The sequence below is a fragment of the Bos taurus genome, chromosome 5, assembly GCF_002263795.3.
Source record: "Bos taurus isolate L1 Dominette 01449 registration number 42190680 breed Hereford chromosome 5, ARS-UCD2.0, whole genome shotgun sequence".
In the NCBI taxonomy this organism is placed as follows: domain Eukaryota; kingdom Metazoa; phylum Chordata; class Mammalia; order Artiodactyla; family Bovidae; genus Bos; species Bos taurus.
The window spans coordinates 91671135-91691630 of NC_037332.1; the positions used below are offsets into that span (position 1 = coordinate 91671135).

General features: G+C 38.6%; 1 protein-coding gene across 5 annotated transcripts in view; it reads right to left on the bottom strand.

Annotated features, from left to right (window-relative positions):
• PIK3C2G (phosphatidylinositol-4-phosphate 3-kinase catalytic subunit type 2 gamma) overlaps nt 1–20496 on the bottom strand; it is a 669869-nt gene that overhangs the window by 272408 nt on the left and 376965 nt on the right. For all 5 annotated transcript variants that reach the window (XM_059886331.1, XM_059886332.1, XM_010805449.4 and 2 more), the window contains 2 exons: nt 13498–13591; nt 9440–9534 (listed from right to left, as the gene is read on the bottom strand). In XM_059886331.1, coding sequence (XP_059742314.1) covers nt 9440–9534; nt 13498–13591 — 189 coding nt within the window. The remainder of the gene's footprint in view (nt 1–9439; nt 9535–13497; nt 13592–20496) is intronic.

Genomic DNA, 20496 nt, shown 5'->3' on the forward strand with positions numbered 1-20496 from the left:
AAGGAGATTCAACCAGTCAATTCTAAAAGAAATCAGTCCTGAATATTCTTTGGAAGGACTGATGCTGAAGCTGAAGCTCCAATATTTTGGCCACCTGATGTGAAGAACTGACTCATTAGAAAAGACCCTGAGGCTGGGAAAGATTGAAGGCAAGAGGAGAAGGGGACGACAGAGGACAAGATGGCTGAATGGCATCATTGACTCGATGGACATGAGTTTGAGCAAGCTCTGGGAGTTGGTGATGGACAGGGAGGCCTGTTGTGCTGCAGTCCATGGGGTTGCAAAGAGTCGGACACAACTGAGCAACTGAACTGAACTGAATGATTCTACTATGTGCAATGTTCTGTGTTAGGAGAGATGATCAAGATAGAGCCTCACAGTACAGAAAGGGAATAGAGGGTTTTATCTACACCAAATCTATTTCCCTTTTTATATCTGAGTAAAGAATCTGATTTTGTTCAGATATAAAAATCTTCAGGAGAGATAAACAGTTTTGGGATAGATTCTCAATATTCTAAATCAGCTGGGTAAGTCAACTCATTCCATTGTCATCTAATTAGGTAACTGGTTCAGGATGACATGCAACCCAATTCTGGCAAATGATATAGGAAGTTAACTCCGCTATGTAGTTTACAGAAAACTTTTCTTGTTGGAGAAAGATCAGTCCTTTCCCTTTTGCTGCATGGTGCCATGTATGCATGTGATACCAACTCTGGCAGTCTTCTTGCAACCATGTTATGAGATAGACTAGAGACCAGTCAACATGCTAAGGTTGACAGAGCAGAAAGATCAAAGAAATTGAGTTTAATGACAAAATCAGTGAGCTGCAATAATAAACTCCAGAACCACCTGACAAACAAACTGTAAGATGATTAATTTTTCACATCATTTCAAACCATTTGAATCAAAATTTTCTGTTACTTATGGCCCAAAGTGTCTTAAAGAAAAGGGAAATAATGAAGTAAATGAAAGTATGCATGCTTCCCAGGTGGCTCAGTGGTAAAGAATCCACCTGCCAATGCAGGAGACACAGAAGACTCAGGTTCGATCCCTGGATTGGAAGATTCCCTGGAGTAGGAAATAGCAACTTGATCTAGTATTCTTGCCTGGAAAATTCCATGGACATAGGAGTCTAGTGAGCTACACAGTCTGTAGAATCGCACAGAGTCAGACATGACTGAGGAGGATGAGCACGCGTTCACGTAGATATACACCCAATCTTCTTTCCTACGCTAGCTGGCAGTGGACGGGGCCTTCTTCCTGACTTCCCATGTATGGAATATAATCCGAAGTGTATGCGCCATTTCTAGACCTGGCACCTAAAAGTATCTTCAACCTGATGCTCTGATTCTCTCTCTTTCTTTTTCTGGGTCCAATACCATCAGCATGGTGATACGCTTCTATTACCTGTCATTAATCCAGATCTTTTTTCTGATCTTCATTAAAAACCAACAAAAATCAAACAATATAATGCTGTTTTTCAAGGTCTTAACCCAAATCTCCAGCATAAACTATGCCATAAACTATGGCAGAGAGGGGCTAATATTATTATAAGGGACCCAGATGACTATCTAAGGAAGCAATGATGTAATTGCATGCAGTTATAATGAAAAATGGGAGAAGGCAATGGCACCCCACTTCAGTACTCTTGCCTGGAAAATCCCATGGATGGAGGAGCCTGGTGGGCTGCAGTCCATGGGGTTGCTAGGAGTTGGACACAACTGAATGACTTCACTTTCAGTTTTCACGTTCATGCATTGGAGAAGGAAATGGCAACCCACTCCAGTGTTCTTGCCTGGAGAATCCCAGGGACAGGGGAGCCTGGTGGGCTGCCATCTATGGGGTCGCACAGAGTCGGACACGACTGACCCGACTCAGCAGCAGCAGCAGCATAATGAAAAATTGCAAGAGACTGGATTAGAAAGTTTAGTTCCCAAACGTCATATGTCTGAGTTCCAATAATTGAGGTCAGTACATATATACAAAATGTTCCTTTTTACAACTCTTAACTTATTTAACAAAATAGAAGAATATCAAGGAAAAAGAATTTAAACTAGGAATAAATTGAAGGTAGAGCTCTGTGCCTGTTTTTGCACTGATCTATGGTAGACCTTTGTATCAGGCTTTTCTCATGGCTTAGGTGGTAAAGAATCTGCCTGCAATGTGGGAGACCCAGGTTCAACCCCTGGGTTGGGAAGATCCCCTGGAGAAGGGACTGGCAACCCACTCCAGTATTCATGCCGGGAAAATTCCATGGACAGAGGAGCCTAGTGGGCTACAGTCCAGGGGGTTGCATCAGATTCTATTTTCATGTATATTTAATAGTAATAAGACAAATTATATTAGAAAATAACTTAAAATTTATATTATGATTTTTAAATAAATCTTTTTATTAAAGGAAATACATATAACCTTTATCATATAAAACAGACAAAAAACAATTGTTCTTATCTTTTACCTTAACTAGGAAACTGTGCTAATGAATTTTACAGATTATTATGTAAAATGTACACCTTTTCACAAATAACTGTCGCTTTTTTCCAAGTTGGTCGGAGTGGAGAAGAACTATCATTAGTTTGGTGAATTGCTTATTATAGGGATTTTATCTGGTGTGTACTTTTCTGAGAATGACAGGGTGAAAGATGATTATAACAGATCAATATTAAATGACAAGATATATCTTTCTCTTACAAAAAAGTGAAGCAACAATTTATTATTTATTACACTGTAAAGGTAAAATGGTGAATTAGTGGCAATAAAATGATTCTAGAAGGTAAAGGATTGAGGCTTTAAAACCTCCTATTGATTCTATATCATGCGTGCTCTATTACACCGCAATAACTCCCTAAAGTGCAGCTCTTCACTCTCACTTTAGGGAGTGATCCAGACCTCGAAAGAGACAGAGCACGTACCTCCTCTGTGTATAATTTGTATGCCTTTATCAATATTTAAGTCTGACAGAATGGAAGTGTTTTTTATTTACTTGATGGCCAGCCTTGCCTCTTTGCCTTGTGCTTACATTATATTTGGAACAGGTCATGGGAAAAACTGTAAAATGGACAGAATCTGCTGTCAGCTCTCTCCTTCTTCTCTGTCCCTGTCACACAGCCCATAGGTTTTTTTCCTACCCGCTGGATGCTAATGAGAGTTAGCCTGTGAGTTTCTTTAGGCAAGCACCATTCTAGTCTATCCTTAGTAGTTCACCGGTATCTAACATCTTAACATCTGTCATATAAATGGACAAATGAGGACTTCCCTGGTGGTCCAGTGCTTAAGAATCCCCCTGCCAATGTAGGGGACATGGATTCAGTCCCTGGTTGGGGAAGATTTTACATGCCTTGAGGCAACTAAACCAATGTGCCAGCATGCCCTACTGAAGACCGAATGCCCTAGAGCCCATACTCCGCAACAACAGAAGCCATCACAAGAAGCCCATGCACAGCAAATAGAGAGTAACCCCACTCATCACAACTAGAGAAAGCCCGCTTACAGCAACGAAGACCCAGCACAGCCAAAAATAAAATATTTAAATATGAACAAATGATAAGTTAATTCCTCATAAGCATTATGTTCTGAATATATATATATATTGGAGAAAGCAATGGCACCCCACTCCAGTACTCTTGCCTGGAAAATCCCATGGGCAGAGGAGCCTGGTAGGCTGCAGTCCATGGGGTCGTGAAGAGTCGGACATGACTGAGCGACTTCACTTTGACTTTTCACTTTCATGCATCAGAGAAGGAAATGGCAACAATGCCAGTGTTCTTGCCTGGAGAATTCCAGGGACAGAGGAGCCTGGTGGGCTGCCGTCTATGGGGCCGCACAGAGTCGGACACGACTGAAGCGACTTAGCAGTAGCAGCAGCAGCATATATATGTATATATGAGAAGAGTACTTCTGAGAGGGAACATTATTTAACCAAAAGGAGTGGTTGCTAATGAGAGAATTTCAGGCATTGGTGAGAGACAAATTTAGAAAAGGGGTAGGGTGAGTTTGAATGAACTCCGGGAGATGGTGATGGACAGGGAGGCCTGGCGTGCTGCGATTCATGGAGTCACAAAGAGTCGGACAAGACTGAGCAACTGAACTGAACTAAACTGAAGGGGGACATGTGACTTCAGATCACATGATGCAAAATTTCCACATTATTTTGCTTTATTTAGAGTAGTCCCTGATTTGAGAAATTGCCCCAAAATTCTAGATAAGAAAAGTTTAAGGTAGATTGTTAAGAAAATGACTGGTCAGTTTTCAAATCATCTCAATTTTATGCGTCCTACATTAGAGCTCATACAGTCCTTTGATACCATGGGCCACCCTGGAAAGTCCTCGTGGTCCCAGAGACTCAGTGCCTTAGTTTACTGCGGCGTTCTCCCAGCTGTTTCAGCAGACACTGCTGCATCAGGGGCCAATCACCTGATGCTGCTCTCCTTGCCAGCATTGTTTGGCTTCAAGACCGATTGACCACTCAAGCAGCTCTCTTCTGCCCCCTTCTGTCACAAGTCTGCATGTACCCAGCTGGGCCTGGGGCAACTTTGTCTTATTCATTCCTTCAGTAGCAAGTTATCGAGAATTTGTCAAGTGCCAAGTACTGTCCTTGATAGTACTTGATACATATGATATATTTGATAAATAAACATTATATACTTGATAGTACTTGATAAATATGACATTATTTATCAGCAAATAAAACAGAAAAATATTGTTGTTCTTGGAGAGTCTGCCAATGGGCATTTCATCTCAGGTTATCCTCACACTTTGAAGAGAACACTTTCAGAGTTTTGTAGGATATGACTTAAAAAAACAATTTATACAGATTTTTATTCAAAATGGCTCTCTCGCAGCTCATTCAGCCAGACTTATTAATACTATTAGGAATATGAAAGACTGCAGTATTGCTTTTCCACTTATGATACGTGTCTAGCATACTGATGCTCCAATTTTTTTTAATCAAATATTTGAATTAGTTTTCTTTGATAAAGAAATGTTTATCTTAGCTAAGCTTCCCTAGAACAGATTATAACACAGGAATTAAGGTGGATGTGATTTACTGAAGGAGTACTCTTCAGCGAAAAAAAAAAAAAAAAAAACCTTTGAGGGAGTGAGAAGCACTGTAGGGGAGGGGAAGGAGTTAACCAGGAGATCAAGGTCTAATCTAGCTTTGAGTCATCTGGGTGGAGGCTTGGAATGAAAATGGTACCTTAATGATTTCCCACTCCCCAGACTAGGTAGCTATGTTAGCAGAGACCAATTCTGCAGAGAAGAGGCAGCTGTCAATTTGTGGTCAATATTCACAGAAGCTGCAAGATAGGTCCACCAGCTGGTAGAGGGGATCTGCCTAGGGTACTGACAGTACCTTTGAGAGTGCACTGAATTCCCTGTATGTGAAACTATTGCTGGCCTTAAAGAAATTTCTCTGGTTTCCTAACTTAAAAAATGTTTTTTGTCAGTATCTCCTGAGTTTCAGGCATTGGTATGATTAGTACGTTGATGAGTATGACATGATAGCTATCATGGGTTACTATAAGGACTAGGAGGGGAAGCAGACAGGGGAACAGAAGTGTTAAGGAATGTGACATGACACCTGGGGAGTCATATAGGGTGTTGGGAGACAGCACGGGAGCAGTACTCATGCTGGACAGTGGCTGTGGAAAGAGTCAGGAGAAGCTTCCTGTGTGATGTGTCATCAGAGCGTCTAGTCAGGGCCCTTCACAAAGTCCTGTCCTTGCTGTGTACTTCCTGTGGCTGCCACAAGAGATCAACACACACTGAACAATCGAGATTAATCTCACAACTCTGGAGACCAGACGTTTGAAATCGAGATTGGGATGTGCTCCCTCTCAAGGCTCAGAGGGAGAATCCTCCCTTGCCTCTTCTAGCTCCTGGTGACTCTGGACATTCCTTGGCTTTGGGCTGTATCACTCCCATCAGTGTATCAGTGATACTCCACATGGCCTTTTCTGTATCACTCCCATCAGAGTATCAGTGATACTCCACATGGCCTTTTCTGCATGTGTGTGTCTTCTCTTCTGTTTCTTACAAGGACAGTTGTCAGTGGATTGAGGACCCACTCTGATAAAAACCCACACTGGATTTCCCAGGTGGCTCAGTGGTAAACAACCTGCCTGCCAATGCAGGAGACACCAGAGACTTGGGTTCGATCCCTGAGTCAGGGAGATCCCCTGGAGAAGGGCATTGCAACCTGCTCCAGTATTCTTGCCTGGAAAATCCCTTGGACATAGGAGCCTGGAAGGTTATGGTCCATGGTGTCGCACAGAGTTGAACATGACTGAAGGAACTTAGCACTCACACACTGATAAAATAGGACAATTTAATCTCAAGATTTTAAATTTAATTATATCTTTAAAGACCCAAATAAGTTCAGAGTCACAGGTTCCTGGAGTTAAGATGTAAATATCTTTTTGGGGATATCCCATTCAATCCAGTGTCTCACTATCAGCTAGCGATGGCTGTTTATTTCTTATTCAAAAAGGAAAGGGTCTGAGCTTAAATTTCTATAATTGCTATATGATGGGGGAGGGGCCTCTTAAGTATGAACTCCAAATGCTACCCTACCAATCTACAGCCACCTTTTAGGGTGCAAACTGTGATTGAGAGCTTTTAAACTTTCCCAATCCAAAGCTTATTGTTAGCTCCCTTTCCATAAGAAATTGGGGATATTCATCCTATGTCACCCTTTCAATGGAGGAGACTTGCAGTAACTCCAAATCAATTTCCCTTTTCAGGAAGGCTGCCGGCAGTGATGGTAAGTAGTCAAGATGGTTTCTGTGAAAGCCCGTTTATTCACAATTCAATATCTGAGGAGTTAACCTTCTGATCAGTGGCAGGTGGAAGCAACTGTTTGGGGGAGACCTATTTGGGAGGTATACGATTACAGGGCTTGGTAAACAACTGAGCATATTAGTGAGAAACAGGGAGGGTCCAGAAAAGCTTCCAAGACCTGAGTGAGCAGGGTAAGTCATTGAGTTCAGTGCTGAATATGCTGAATATGAAGAAGCAGGAGCTCACCCAAGTGGAAAAAAATCATTAAACTGATGTCTGATGGAACTTTTTTTTAAAAGTTATCAGATATTGGTTTTTTATTGTTGTTGCTTTGTTTTCTAAGGAAAGATAAATTGAGAATGTTTTCAAGTGTATCATGAGGAGTCTGAGCTGCATCTTTGAAGTTTAAACTCAGCATTCTACATACAAATGTCCCCTAAATATGATGCTCATTCTCAGTCGCTCAGTCGTGTCGGACTCTGCGATCCCATGGACTGTAGCCTGCCAGGCTTCTCTGTCCACGGGATTCTCCAGGCAAGAATATTGGAGTGGGTTGCCATTTTTTTTTTTCTCCAAGGTATTCTCCCAACCCAGGGATCAAATCTGCAAATCCTGCGTCTCCTGCACTGCAGGTGGATTCTTTACCACCAAGCCACCTGCTGCTGCTTCTGCTGCGGCTAAGTCACTTCAGTCATGTCCGACTCTGTGCGACCCCAGAGATGGCAGCCTACCAGGCTCCTCCATCCATGGGATTTGCCAGGCAAGAGTACTGGAGTGGGTTGCCATTGCCTTCTCCAATCAAGCCACCTGGGATGCCCCAAATACGATGCTAGGCAGAAGCTTTTTTTTTTTTTAACTCCAAGATATATTTTAAATATATGTAATGTACTTTGATGTTTACAACATTTTGCCTGATTCTTAATTCTTAAGTTTTAAAATGAGATGGGTATTTTAAAATTTCCCTCCATGTTGTCTTGTTCTTTTCGTATTTTCATAAATTAAGCATTCAGAAACAAGCAGTCCATTTATAACTTATATCTTTTTCTAGTTCCTCTATCTTACTCTCTTCTTAAATCAGTGAGAAGGGAAATGGGCTTTGTTACTCTTTTTTCTCTTTTTCGTAAGGGTGAGTTCTATACTGAGAAAGTCTTTCCTCCCACCTTCTTTGAAAAGTGACTGTATTGTATTTATTGTGAACCTGCAAGTGTGGCATTGATTGACAGCTCTGTCTGTATTCACTGTTTCCTATCAAATGACTCCACTTTCGCACCCTTAGCAGATGAAGAACTTACTAAGATGGTTCTAGTACTAGTATTATAACAATCGATGTAAGTCCTCAATATTTTATTCTAATTTTTCTAAATGATCTTTTTATTTGCTCTTCTACTTTATATATTTTATATTATGTTTTGGTTCAAATATTTAAATCAAGACTATTATGTAGTCATGTTACTTTTGAATATGTCTTCATTTTAGTAAACATGTTTTAAAAAAGTGAAAAGTGAAAAAAAGTCAAGCTTTAAGGGAAATAAATGTTGAGGATAATGGAGTTCTAGCTTTAATACGACAGTGAAATACCAACAAATATATCCACTTAACTTACCTTATCATCAAAGTAGCTGTTGGAAAAATGTAAGAGAATAAGACTTAATTCAGAGTCTGATGAAGAGAGTCTACTTAGTGGAAGGCCTGCTGTTGGCCAATGTATCTGATGCCTAATTATACTGACATACTAGAGGAAAATGATCTGGCTTTTCTATTAGACACTTGAAATGGAAATCTGCATCTAATCAAACATTAGGGCTTGACAATTCCTTGTATTTCTATTTTTATATGAAATCCTTGAGTCATTTTCATGGGAAGAGTGATGTCAACAAGAACAATGTTTTTTGAAGTAGAAAAACATGATATTCAAAAATTATATTGACTTTCTTTTTTCCCATTAATTAAGGTTCTTCACTAGCAATTGAAGCCAATAAATGATGCTTGTTATACATATGTGAGGAAAAAAGATAGATTCAATTCCATCCTTAGGTTACTGACACTTGTAATTGCTAAATTTTTTGTGCAAATTTAGTAATAACAGTAGGGAGAACAGCATCGAAAGAACACGTTGTTTAGTAGGATCAGGAGCAGGCAGTGATGGGAGAAATCCTGATATATCTTAAATAAATCTAACTTCTTCACTAATAATATTCAAAGTTAATGTTTTTGGAAAACTTTAGTGCTCCAGGAATTATAAGCTTAAGACAGTATATATTGGCCTCGATCCCACTGTTTGTAACTAATATTGTTACAGAAGTTACTTTTCAAGCTTACATTCTTCCAAAACATACAGGATCTTATAACTAGATTTTAAACTGAAATATTCAACAAGTGGATGTGACCACATGTAGACCTTGCGATTTAAAGCTATTGGAAAAGGATCACCTAGATTTCAAATTCCAGTTGGATTTAAAGAGCAGCAACAGTACAAAAGGAAGATTTTGAAGACAATGACAGTTAAATTATACTCATAAGTAAAAATAACCCTGATAAAGACTCACATTTGGCTGAATTTTAAGTGGAAGTTTGAATCAGGTTTATAAGGAAAAGCTGCCCCACAAAAAGAAGTTGACAATAAAAAAAAGGCATCCTGCCCTACTTTGGTTAATCTTACCAGTAAAGACGATGGGCAATCTGGACACTTTGTAGTGAGCGGTGTAACAGAAGTTGCACCAGAGGACTCTCAAGGTTCCATTCAAACTTGACAGCCTGAAGTAAGAGATCAATTACTTTACTTTTTTTTTTTTCCTCAGTAACAAAATTATAGCAGAATACAGAGGTACTTAAGAGGCTTGAGAAAGGGAAAACAGCATAAAAGTTTTGACAAAATACTTATATTTAATAGCTTTATCATTTGGTGTGTAACTAATAGAGCATATACACATCACACAATTTTTTTTTTTTGGCTTTTAGTATCACAGAATAAATAAGACCTGGTGGTTGGTGGAGTTCAACCACGCCTAGGGAGAGAATCCTGGCACACAGAAAGTAATATCATGAACAGTGTCTTGGATATTAAAAAAATGGCATTATTAAACAATAGATGATTCTCTTCTTTTGGTTTGAAAAAGTGAAAGTCATTCAGTTGTGTCCGACTTTTTGTGACCCCATGGATCCATGGAATTCTATAGGCCAGAATACTGGAGTGGGTAGCCTGGATCGAACCCATGTCTCCCACATTGTGGGCAGATACTTTACTAGTTGAGCCTCTAGGGAAGCCCAAGAATGCTGCAGTGGGTAGCCTACCCCTTCTCCAGGGGGTCTTCCTACCCAGGAATTGAACCGGGGTATCCTGTATTGCACACAGATTCTTTACCAACTGAGCTATCAGGGAAGCCCCACAAAATCAAAGCCTTAACTGAAATCACCTATTGAGTATTAACCTGCAGAATTTGAAGCTTTACTTTAAAGTGTCAAAGCTGCCTTTTGGTGGACACATAATCCACCCATCCTCCAATCTCCCATTCCTTCATCTGCAACGTGAACAACTTTCTAATGTTTTCTAGGATATCCAACCTGAGGGAAAAACACAGACAGCAACAGCAACCTTTGAGACCTAATTTAGACTTCCACACCCACTCTACAGGGACTTCACCATCAGCACTCGGTGTCTGGGCCCTCATCATCATCATCATCATCATCTCATGAACCACAATAAGCTGTGAAAATGAATGTCAGGCTTTCTTCCTATCTTTCTAAAAGTACTTATTCCTGCTTGAGAAACAAAGATTCTATGGCGTGTTGCTCCATAAGCCATTTAAGTCACATACACACACAGAGTTAACACCACAGTCCAGAGAGCAGAAAAAATGGGAACAACATTCATTCAACACACACCTAAAGAAACACCTCAGTATGCTAATTATTCTCCAGGATGGGAATGTTTATGAATTCTTGAAGTGTGAGAATGTCAAAGATGATCTCAGCAAATTTGCATAAACTCGTGATGCTGTCTGAATATATAAGGATCATAATGTGTGCTGTCTTAAACTGCAGTTATGACCTTCTTTAAGTAACATGCTAATATTGGATTGACTAGACCATGGGCTGTGTTCATGCCCTTATCGTGAACATATCCTATGAGTACATTAGCAGGAGAGAGATACCTCAGAGTCTACTTCCATGCTTGTCTTTTAGCTTTCTTTGAAGACTTCCTTGTGATTTCTTTCTGAACCCAGAAACTACTTACTGATCATGAATGGCCTCCCTTGCTTCCAAATTCACTGCATCATTCTGTCTACTGCTACAATTTCTCCCTACATCCTGCATCATCATCAGGAGACAATATTTTGGATGCATATTTCGTTGGCTTCCTAGTTGTCTCAGTGGTTAAGAATCTGTGTACCAATGCAGGAGAGGTGGGTTCAATCCCTGGGTTGGGAAGATACCCTAGAGAAGGAAATGGCAACCCACTTCAGTATTCTTGCCTGGGAAATCTCACAGACAGAGGAGCCTGGCAGGATATAGTCTATGAGGTCGCAAAAGAGTTGGATTCAACTAAGGAAATGGAACAACAACAACATTGTTTTGAACTCTCTTCTTGAAACCTACCTACAGCCTGTGGTTTGCAGTGACCTCTGGGTCTGTGGCTTATTAGAGCATTAGCTATGAACCATAAGCTTCCCTGGTGCCTCAGACAGTAAAGAATCTGCCTGCAATTCGGGAGACCAGGGTTTGATCCTTGGGTCACAAAGATTTCCTGGAGAAGGGAATGGCAATCTACTCCGGTATTCTTGTCTGTAGAATTCCATGGACAGAGGAGCCTGGCAGGCTACAGTCCACATGGTCACAAAGAGTTGGACACTATTGAGTGACTAACACTTTAAGAACCATACTTTCTGTTTTCATCATGGTCTTAAAGTAACTTCATATTGCTCTTTAACATAGCCTGCACAGTTCTAATAAAATAATGCATAAAAAATAACATGATTCCAGAAAATAATCAGCAGGGTAGGAATTTTTTTTTTTTATGTCTTGGAAAGTTAGGGTGCAGCATCGAAATTTTAAGGGCAAATCTCACAATTAATGTTTTGAAAATTCTTCCCATTTGTTATTAATTTTCCAGTCACATTAAATATTTCTTTCCATCTCACATGATTTTATAATTATCATTTTTAATTAGGGAATATTTGCAACGTTACCTATCTTTACCTCTGTGTATTTGCAATGCTGGGTCCTGGGTGCGACTTATCTTATAAATGAATTTGCATTTACAGGCATAAGTCTCTCAGCCACATTCCTAGTGTCAAGTGTTATTGACTCAGATTCTGGCTTTCAAAGATTTAATTTACATATACTATTGTAGAAATTTCCTTTTTTTGAGTTGGGTTAGATATAGCATGTTGCCCATACTCAAGAGGCATGAGATGAATAGTGTTTCTGCAAGTTGAATTAATTTTTATTCTCACTACACTACATACTCCTGCAAGGCTAGGGAAATCACAACTGTAAGGAGTGGTGTTAGTAACTCTACAGTACACATGCTGCTAGATCAGTTCTCTCTTTAAGGCCTTCAGAGAAGTACATGTTCTGATTGTAAAGTAACATAGAATTCAATTCTATTATTAGAGGCTCCTCACTTTAGTCTCCAGAGAAGGCAATGGCACCCCACTCCAGTACTCTTGCCTGGAAAATCCCATGGACGGAGGAGCCTGGTGGGCTCTAGTCCACGGGGTCGCTAAGAGTCGCGCACGACTGAGCGACTTCACTTTGACTTTTCACTTTCATGCATTGGAGAAGGAAATGGCAACCCACTCCAGTGTTCTTGCCTGGAGAATCCCAGGGACGGGGGAGCCTGGTGGGCTGCCGTCTGTGGGGTCGCACAGAGTCGGACACGACTGAATTGACTTAGCAGCTTAGCAGCACTTTAGTCTCAGGGTCTCTGTCTTAAATTCAAAACCTGAGGCACCTGGCATTTAAAATAGCTTATAACAATGACCTGATCTTTCAGATAAGAAAACACCTGAGTTAAAAACAAAGCAAAAGAAAAACATACAGACCCCTATTTTAGACCTATTCAGCATTCAGTATCCAGTTAACTTAGAAAAAAATCATTGTTTATATTTTGGATATTCAATCATATACATGACTATTTGTGCAATTGTTTAAATGGTAACATAGTCAAACTAAATCAGACCATGATCAGATTTCTAGATAAGTTTATAGTATTTTCCAAAATTACTCCAATATCATGATATATGATGTCACAAAACTACTATCTGGCAGCAGAATTTGATTGTAAGAAACTACTGTTTTAAAATCTGTAATTAATATTAGAATATGGGAAAAGCAAGAAAAATATTATGAACAGATATCTAGTAAATGACTACTTTCTACATAATGTTTATTTGGTTACTTTTTTATAGTTTTATATATACAGTTGGATACCAATTTTTCATCACAGTATTTTTTTTTCCCTGTTCTAATTAATAAGTGAAGGTGTTTTTTTAAAAAAAATTTCCCTTTTGGTGTTTATATACCTTTTTTGTAACCATATCAATTTTGGGTAGAGAATTTCCATGATACCCAAGTTGACAGCTGTATTTTTAGCCCCTTGGCTAGCCAAACTGAAATTATCACTTTTAATGTAGGCTACTGTTGATTCACTGGGACCTGTTTTAGAGAATTATTGGTTAAAATCCTGGAATCCCTTGGCAACTTTGCTGTCCTTACCTGAACTAGCTGTGGGAGATATTCCAGTAGTTCATCATTCAAGAGGTTGTCTAACTGCTGAACTGCCACGTTACGAATTTCTTGATCTGGAAAACTAAAACAAAGTAAATACACTTACTAAGCTGTTAATAGCTTACAATAATGCATGAGAAATATCAGGAAAACAGAGAATTAACTCCACCCCCAATGCATTAGATAAAATAATCTCACAATCATTTAAGATAATCATTAGCATCAAATAATCATTCTTTTTTGTTTTCATATTCTGTGCTCTATGAACTGCAGTCAAAAGTTCTTTTGACTAGATTTTGGAAACATGAGTTTAAGTCAGATTCCTGCCAACTTTTCTGCCTATAAAATGTGGATTATAGGATATCTAAGATTTTTTAAAAATACATGAAAATCCTTGCTTATTATTTAGCCATATATTTAAGTAAATAATTACTAGCTGGAGATCTGATGGCTTATATGATTAAAAATGGGATAAAATATATTTAAATGAGTCTTTGGGCAGAGAATAATAAAAAACAAGAAATCTAATGTATCTTACAATAAATAAACACAAATAATGTAATACAGCTAAATCATACTAGGCTGTTAAGTTCTTGAATGTAACTATGCCTTACTCATTTTGAACTTCATATGCCTGGTGTAAGATTTAGCACCAACTAAACACAATAAAAGCTTGCTACTAAACTAAATTTATGAAGGTAGTTCACATCTGAAACCCTACAGTCCCCCTCCATATTGGAGGGTTCTCATCTGTGGGTACATAGTGTGGACTGTATACTATGCCCTTTTATATAAGGGACTTGAGCTTCTAGATTTTGGTTTCTGCAGGGGTGTTGGAACTAACGATACTGATGGATGACTGTGCTCCTCAGAACAACTAACACTGCTCCATCAGTAGAATTGTGTGTGTGAGTATGCGCACACGTGCTCAGTCATGTCCGACTCTTTTTTGACCCCATGGACTGTAACCCGGCAGGCTTCTCTCTCTATGGGATTCTCCAGGCAAGAATACTGGAGCAGGTTGCCATTCCCTTCCTCAGGGATCTTCCTGATCCGGGGATCAAACTGGAGTTTCTTGTATCTCCTACATTGCCAGAGCTCCCGGAAATTGTTTAGATATAAATTTGACACACCTGCTTTGACATGATAAATAAATATAGCAAGGGTTTTGGTGAGAGAAACACCTTTATTTATTATTTTAAATAAACAAATCTTAAAAAATTAATATGCACAATTTAAAATTCAAAGGAACAGTTTAGAGCAATTCACTTAGAAACAACAACAAAAAAAAGAATAAACAAGACCCTCAAATTTTTTGCATGGGAACTAAGTGAATGCTTTTCAGGTGAGAGCTCTAAAGACTGTGGGGGTCAGAAAACTTTGTCTCTAATGCCAAGTCTCTTTTCAGCATGTCCGGTTACTTAAGGGTGAAAGGAATACATGCAGCTATAGTATAAAGGACAAAAATAGCACTACTCAGTATCTTCCCAACTGTCTTTGACAGCAGTTTGAAATGTGGTGCTTAAACAGGTTACATATTTTCTCTTCATTCATTTAAATTGAGCATTTTAATTTTTAATTTTTTTAAATTTAATTTTATTTTTAAACTTTACATAATTGTATTAGTTTTGCCAAATATCAAAATGAATCCGCCACAGGTATACATGTGTTCCCCACCCTGAACCCTCCTCCCTCCTCCCTCCCCATACCATCCCTCTGGGTCATCCCAGTGCACTAGCCTCAAGCATCCAGTATCATGCATCGAACCTGGACTGGTATCTCGTTTCATACATGACATTTTACATGTTTCAATGCCATTCTCCCAAATCTTCCCACCCTCTCCCTCTTCCACAGAGTCCATAAGACTGTTCTACACATCAGTGACTCTTTTGCTGTCTCGTACACAGGGTTATTGTTACCATCTTTCTAAATTCCATATATATGCGTTAGTATACTGTATTGGTGTTTTTCCTTCTGGCTTACTTCACTCTGTATAATAGGCTCCAGTTTCATCCACCTCATTAGAACTGATTCACATGTATTCTTTTTAATGGCTGAGTAATACTCCATTGTGTATATGTACCACCACTTTCTTATCCATTCATCTGCTGATGCACATCTAGGTTGCTTCCATGTCCTGGCTATTATAAACAGTGCTGCGATGAACATTGGGGTACACGTGTCTCTTTCCTTTCTGGTTTCCTCAGTGTGTATGCCCAGCACTGGGATTGCTAGATCATAAGGCAGTTCTATTTCCAGTTTTTTAAGGAATCTCCACACTGTTCTCCATAGTGGCTGTACTAGTTTGCATTCCCACCAACAGTGTAAGAAGGTTCCCTTTTCTCCACACCCTCTCCAGCATTTATTGCTTGTAGACTTTTGGATCGCAGCCATTCTGACTGGCGTGAAATGGTACCTCATAGTGGTTTTGATTTGCATTTCTCTGATAATGAGTGATGTTGAGCATCTTTTCATGTGTTTGTTGGCCATCTGTATGTCTTCTTTGGAGAAATGTCTATTTAGTTCTTTGGCCCATTTTTTGATTGGGTCATTTATTTTTCTGGAGTTGAGCTATAGGACTTACTTGTATATTTTTGAGATTAGTTGTTTGTCAGTTGCTTCATTTGCTATTATTTTCTCCCATTCTGAAGGCTGTCTTTTCACCTTGCTAATAGTTTCCTTAGCTGTGCAGAAGCTTTTAAGGTTAACAAGTGGTGCTGGGAAATCTGGTCAACCACTTGTAAAAGAATGAATCTAGAACACTTTCTAACACCATACACAAAAATAAACTCAAAATGGATTAAAGATCTAAACGTAAGACCAGAAACTATAAAACTCCTAGAGGAGAACATAGGCAAAACACTCTCTGACATACATCACAGCAGGATCCTCTATGACCCACCTCCTGGAATATTGGAAATAAAAGCAAAAACAAACAAATGGGACCTAATTAATCTTAAATTGAGCATTTTAAATGCAATAAGAATTTCACTTCCAAGGTTGGTCATTCAAAACCCTTACTTCTGATCTACATATACTTTTCCAATAATTTTTTCTCTACGAATATTCTAGCAATAAGACCTACTGAGACTGTAGTCCAGGCACATCTCATGAAGTACCACTAAGGTCAGAAGATTTCAGCATAGCATCACGCACAGAAGGAAAGAAGAAAGGGTGTAATAAAAATTCAAAGCTGGAAGAAGGTCAGCTTGTTTTAGCACACTAAGACTTTATTTTCTCCTAACTAAATGTGATTGACTCTAATTTATTTCTCTCAATTACTAAACCATTTGTCTGAGGCTTGTAGACATCAAGGTCAGTTTGAGGACACTTTGAAGTCTTGGGGGAATAGTTACTTGGTACATTTTGTTGCCTAAGTGAAGACTTAGGTCAGATACTAGTCATCCTTGCTTTCCTGTGTGCCTATTTCATCTTACTGATGTGAATGACAGCAAAGGAGGAAAAACAGAAAATAAACATCACAACAAAAGAAAACTCCTTGGTAAACACTGTATCTCTAATCATGTGCTTATTTCCAAACACTAGAATGTAAAGTCCTTGAAAACAGAAAAATTTTGCCTGTTTTGTTCACTTACCTGTCCCCATTATCTCTAGATTGGTGGACACTCTCTACATATTTCAGAAATGTCTAAATTTAATTAGTTATCTTTCCATCTAAAGCATCACTACTGCCAGACTTCTGTCTCACACTCTGTGTTATCATCTTTCTCCAGTCATGTAGGTCTGAAATGTTAATGATTATGTTTTCTCCCTCTTTGCTAAAGATTCATCATTTAATTCCCCCTCTTTCTATCTGGTGAAATTCAATTCATCCTCGAAGACAAAGTTCAAGCATCAATTTACTGGTAAAGCTGTTTCAGCCACTTTCTAGAATTACCCCTTTTTCTATGGGATTCTAAACACAAGGTTGAGGGTAGACTCATTCATTTATATCCCTAGTCCAAGCATAACAGAATAAAAGTTTGCGGAATTTCTAGTAGTCTCTTATCTTTACATCTGATCAGTTGCCAAGTTCTGTTAATTTTTCTATCCCAATGGCTCTCGCACCAATGTTGTTATTTAGTCACCAAGTTGTGTCCAATTCTTTTGTGACACCATGGACTGTAGCCTGCCAGGTTCTTCTGTTTATGGGATTTCCCAGACAAGAATACTGGAGTGGGTTGCCATTTCCTCCTTCAGGGCATCTTCCCTATCCAGGGATCGAACCCATGTCTTCTGCATCTCCTGCATTGGCAGGCGGATTCCTCTACCCCAGGCCACCAGGGAAGTACTCTGTGCTTGTTTTCAGTTTCTTCTGCAATTACCTGTGCTAGGCTATACTTGGCTCACACTGGTATTAGCATTTTTCATAGTATTACCTTATAAAATTTCCTGAATTATTTTGTAAATTCATTTCCCATAAAACAGTAAATGGTTTTCTATTTTCAAAGAAACGTTCAGGCCCATACTATTTATTTACATATTAAAAGCTAGCCGAACACTCCAGATTTTTGTACTACTGTAATACTGGATAAACTGCCCTGGCTCATTGTATGCTGTTTTTACTTTGAACATGCTATGTTCATTCTCACCTTTGTAAGCACTGTAACCTCTGCTTAGAACACCCTCCCTTCTCTTCTTAGACTTCTAGTTCTCCTTTAAACTGTAGATCATATTCTCTTGAAGGCCACTATGCCAGTCTTTAGCAATCACTTTTCTCAACTCCCAGGGCATTGAGTGGTTTCCTCCACTGGGCAATTGGGTATGACAGTGTGTGAAAGCATTTATCATTTTAGTAATATGTATCCTCATTCCTCAACTAGTGAATATACTGTAGCTAAGGATTGTTCTATCTTCTTTTTTGATTTCCAGAATTCAAGACCACTCTCCATATGTGTTGGGTGATTAATAAAAATGCACTGATCATAGGAACCCCCTGGCAGTCCAGTGGTTAGGACTCCATGCTTGCACTGCTGGGATGGCGGGGGAGGGAGGCATGGATTCAATCCCTAGTGGTCAGGGAGCTAATATCCCATGTGCCATGTGGCATGGCCAAAAAAATAAAATAAAAGCATTGGTCACAATAATAATGAGGAAAATCATACTATGCTTCTTGTGTTCTGAGATAATTTATATATTGGTAGCAAGAGGTTCAATTCCACAAAAAGCACTCATACAAATCCCAGATTTTTCCCCCTTACAATCAAAACAGTAAGACAAAAACAAATCCAATGGTGATGGAAGAGAAAGATTTTTTTTCAGGCTGTTTAGGAACAGGAGAACAAAAAACTAGTGATATCTTTATAGAACAGTCCAAAAGGAATATTATGCATTTGTATTAATACACACAAATGTTGGAAGAATGTTTTTGCGTTTTTATAGAAAGGGATGTCTCTTTTTATTCATTACTGGTGCTTGAAGTTCAGGAAGAAATTGGAAGAGAAACTGCCAAGAAATGAACCACATGACATCCTGAGATGCGACTAAGGCCTAACGACATTAAAGCATATCCAAATATAACCTGAATCTGACTATATTAGGAAGAGTTGGCTACATTAAAAGAGATGCTGGCAGTGTTGGTGAAGTTCCTGGAAAATGGGGCTTTTTTATACATTGCTGGCAATATATAGCAACATGTATAAAAAGAATCTTTAAAATGTGCTTATTTTTGATCAAGCAATTCTACTTTGGGAATTTATTCTACAGAAATAATCAAAGATGTGTGTGAGGATATATGTATGCAAATAAAACTGGAAATAATGTAAGTATCTAAAAATAAGCAGTTAAGTTAAATGTGCTATGACTCTATGATAAAATACTGTCATTAAAATATTAAAATAATATTTAATAATATGAGAATATTATGAAACATTTGTGAATTTTTCCACATGCTTAACAAAAAAGATGGAAAGCAAGGATCAAAATATGAATACCAAATTTCTAGATGGAAATGTCATGGATGACTTTAGTTTTCTTTTTTAAAGCTTAATTTTTAAAGATTTTTAAACTTTCTATATGATAGTTTTATTGGTTACTAAAAAACAGTAATTTTAAAAGTAAGTCTCATTCAATTAATTACGAAAATACATTAATAATTGCAAATAATTGCACATTTTAAAATAAAATAAATTGAAAATAAATAAATGCAAATTTATTACTACTAGAACAAAGATCCAAATCATGTGTCCTTTTAAGAGTACACATTGTAGAGTGAAAGAACAAGCCTCATATTTTGTACTTGCTTTAGAATATTCTTTTAACTATTAGGCCCAAATAGGGATCTCTATCCCTGGAGAATTTGTGCTTAATATCTTTTCAGGGCCATGAACTCAGCCACAGATCAATGGACAAATATGTTCCACAAATCCTGGCCTTTCTTCCCTGTAATATTGTCTGAAACTATTTAAACATTCTTTGGGGATATAGCTATTGGCATTTCATGCTCAGTAACTCGCTCCTCAATGAAGTGAGGGCTGCTCATATTAGTTCTCTGACTGTGGTGTGATATTTACATGCTGAAATGTCATATGTATCAGAAGAACTGCAATCTATTTTGAATTTTCCACAAGTCAGGCTATTGTAACTTCCAACGACCTGGTTTGCTTGAAAAATAAGTATAATTTTTGTTGATAATAAACTAGAGCCACTCTCTAGTGATCCTGCTAACCTTGGGATTGCTAATTTCTGTAGGCATGAACATAACACCTTGAATCTGGGGAATAAAGAAAAGTCTCAGTAGAAGGATTCATCAGGCTGATGTCAATTAGGTCCTCATTCATTTATATTTATCAGAAACTTCCTTATAATCTGGTGGCTCAGAGGGTAATGCATCTGCTTGCAATGTGGAAGACCCAGGTTTGATCCCTGGGTCGGGAAGGTCCCCTGGAGAAGGAAATGGCAACCCACTCCAGTGCCCTTGCTTGGAAAATCCCATGAATGGAGAAGCCTGGTAGGCTACAGGCCATGGGGTTGCAAAGAGTTGGACAT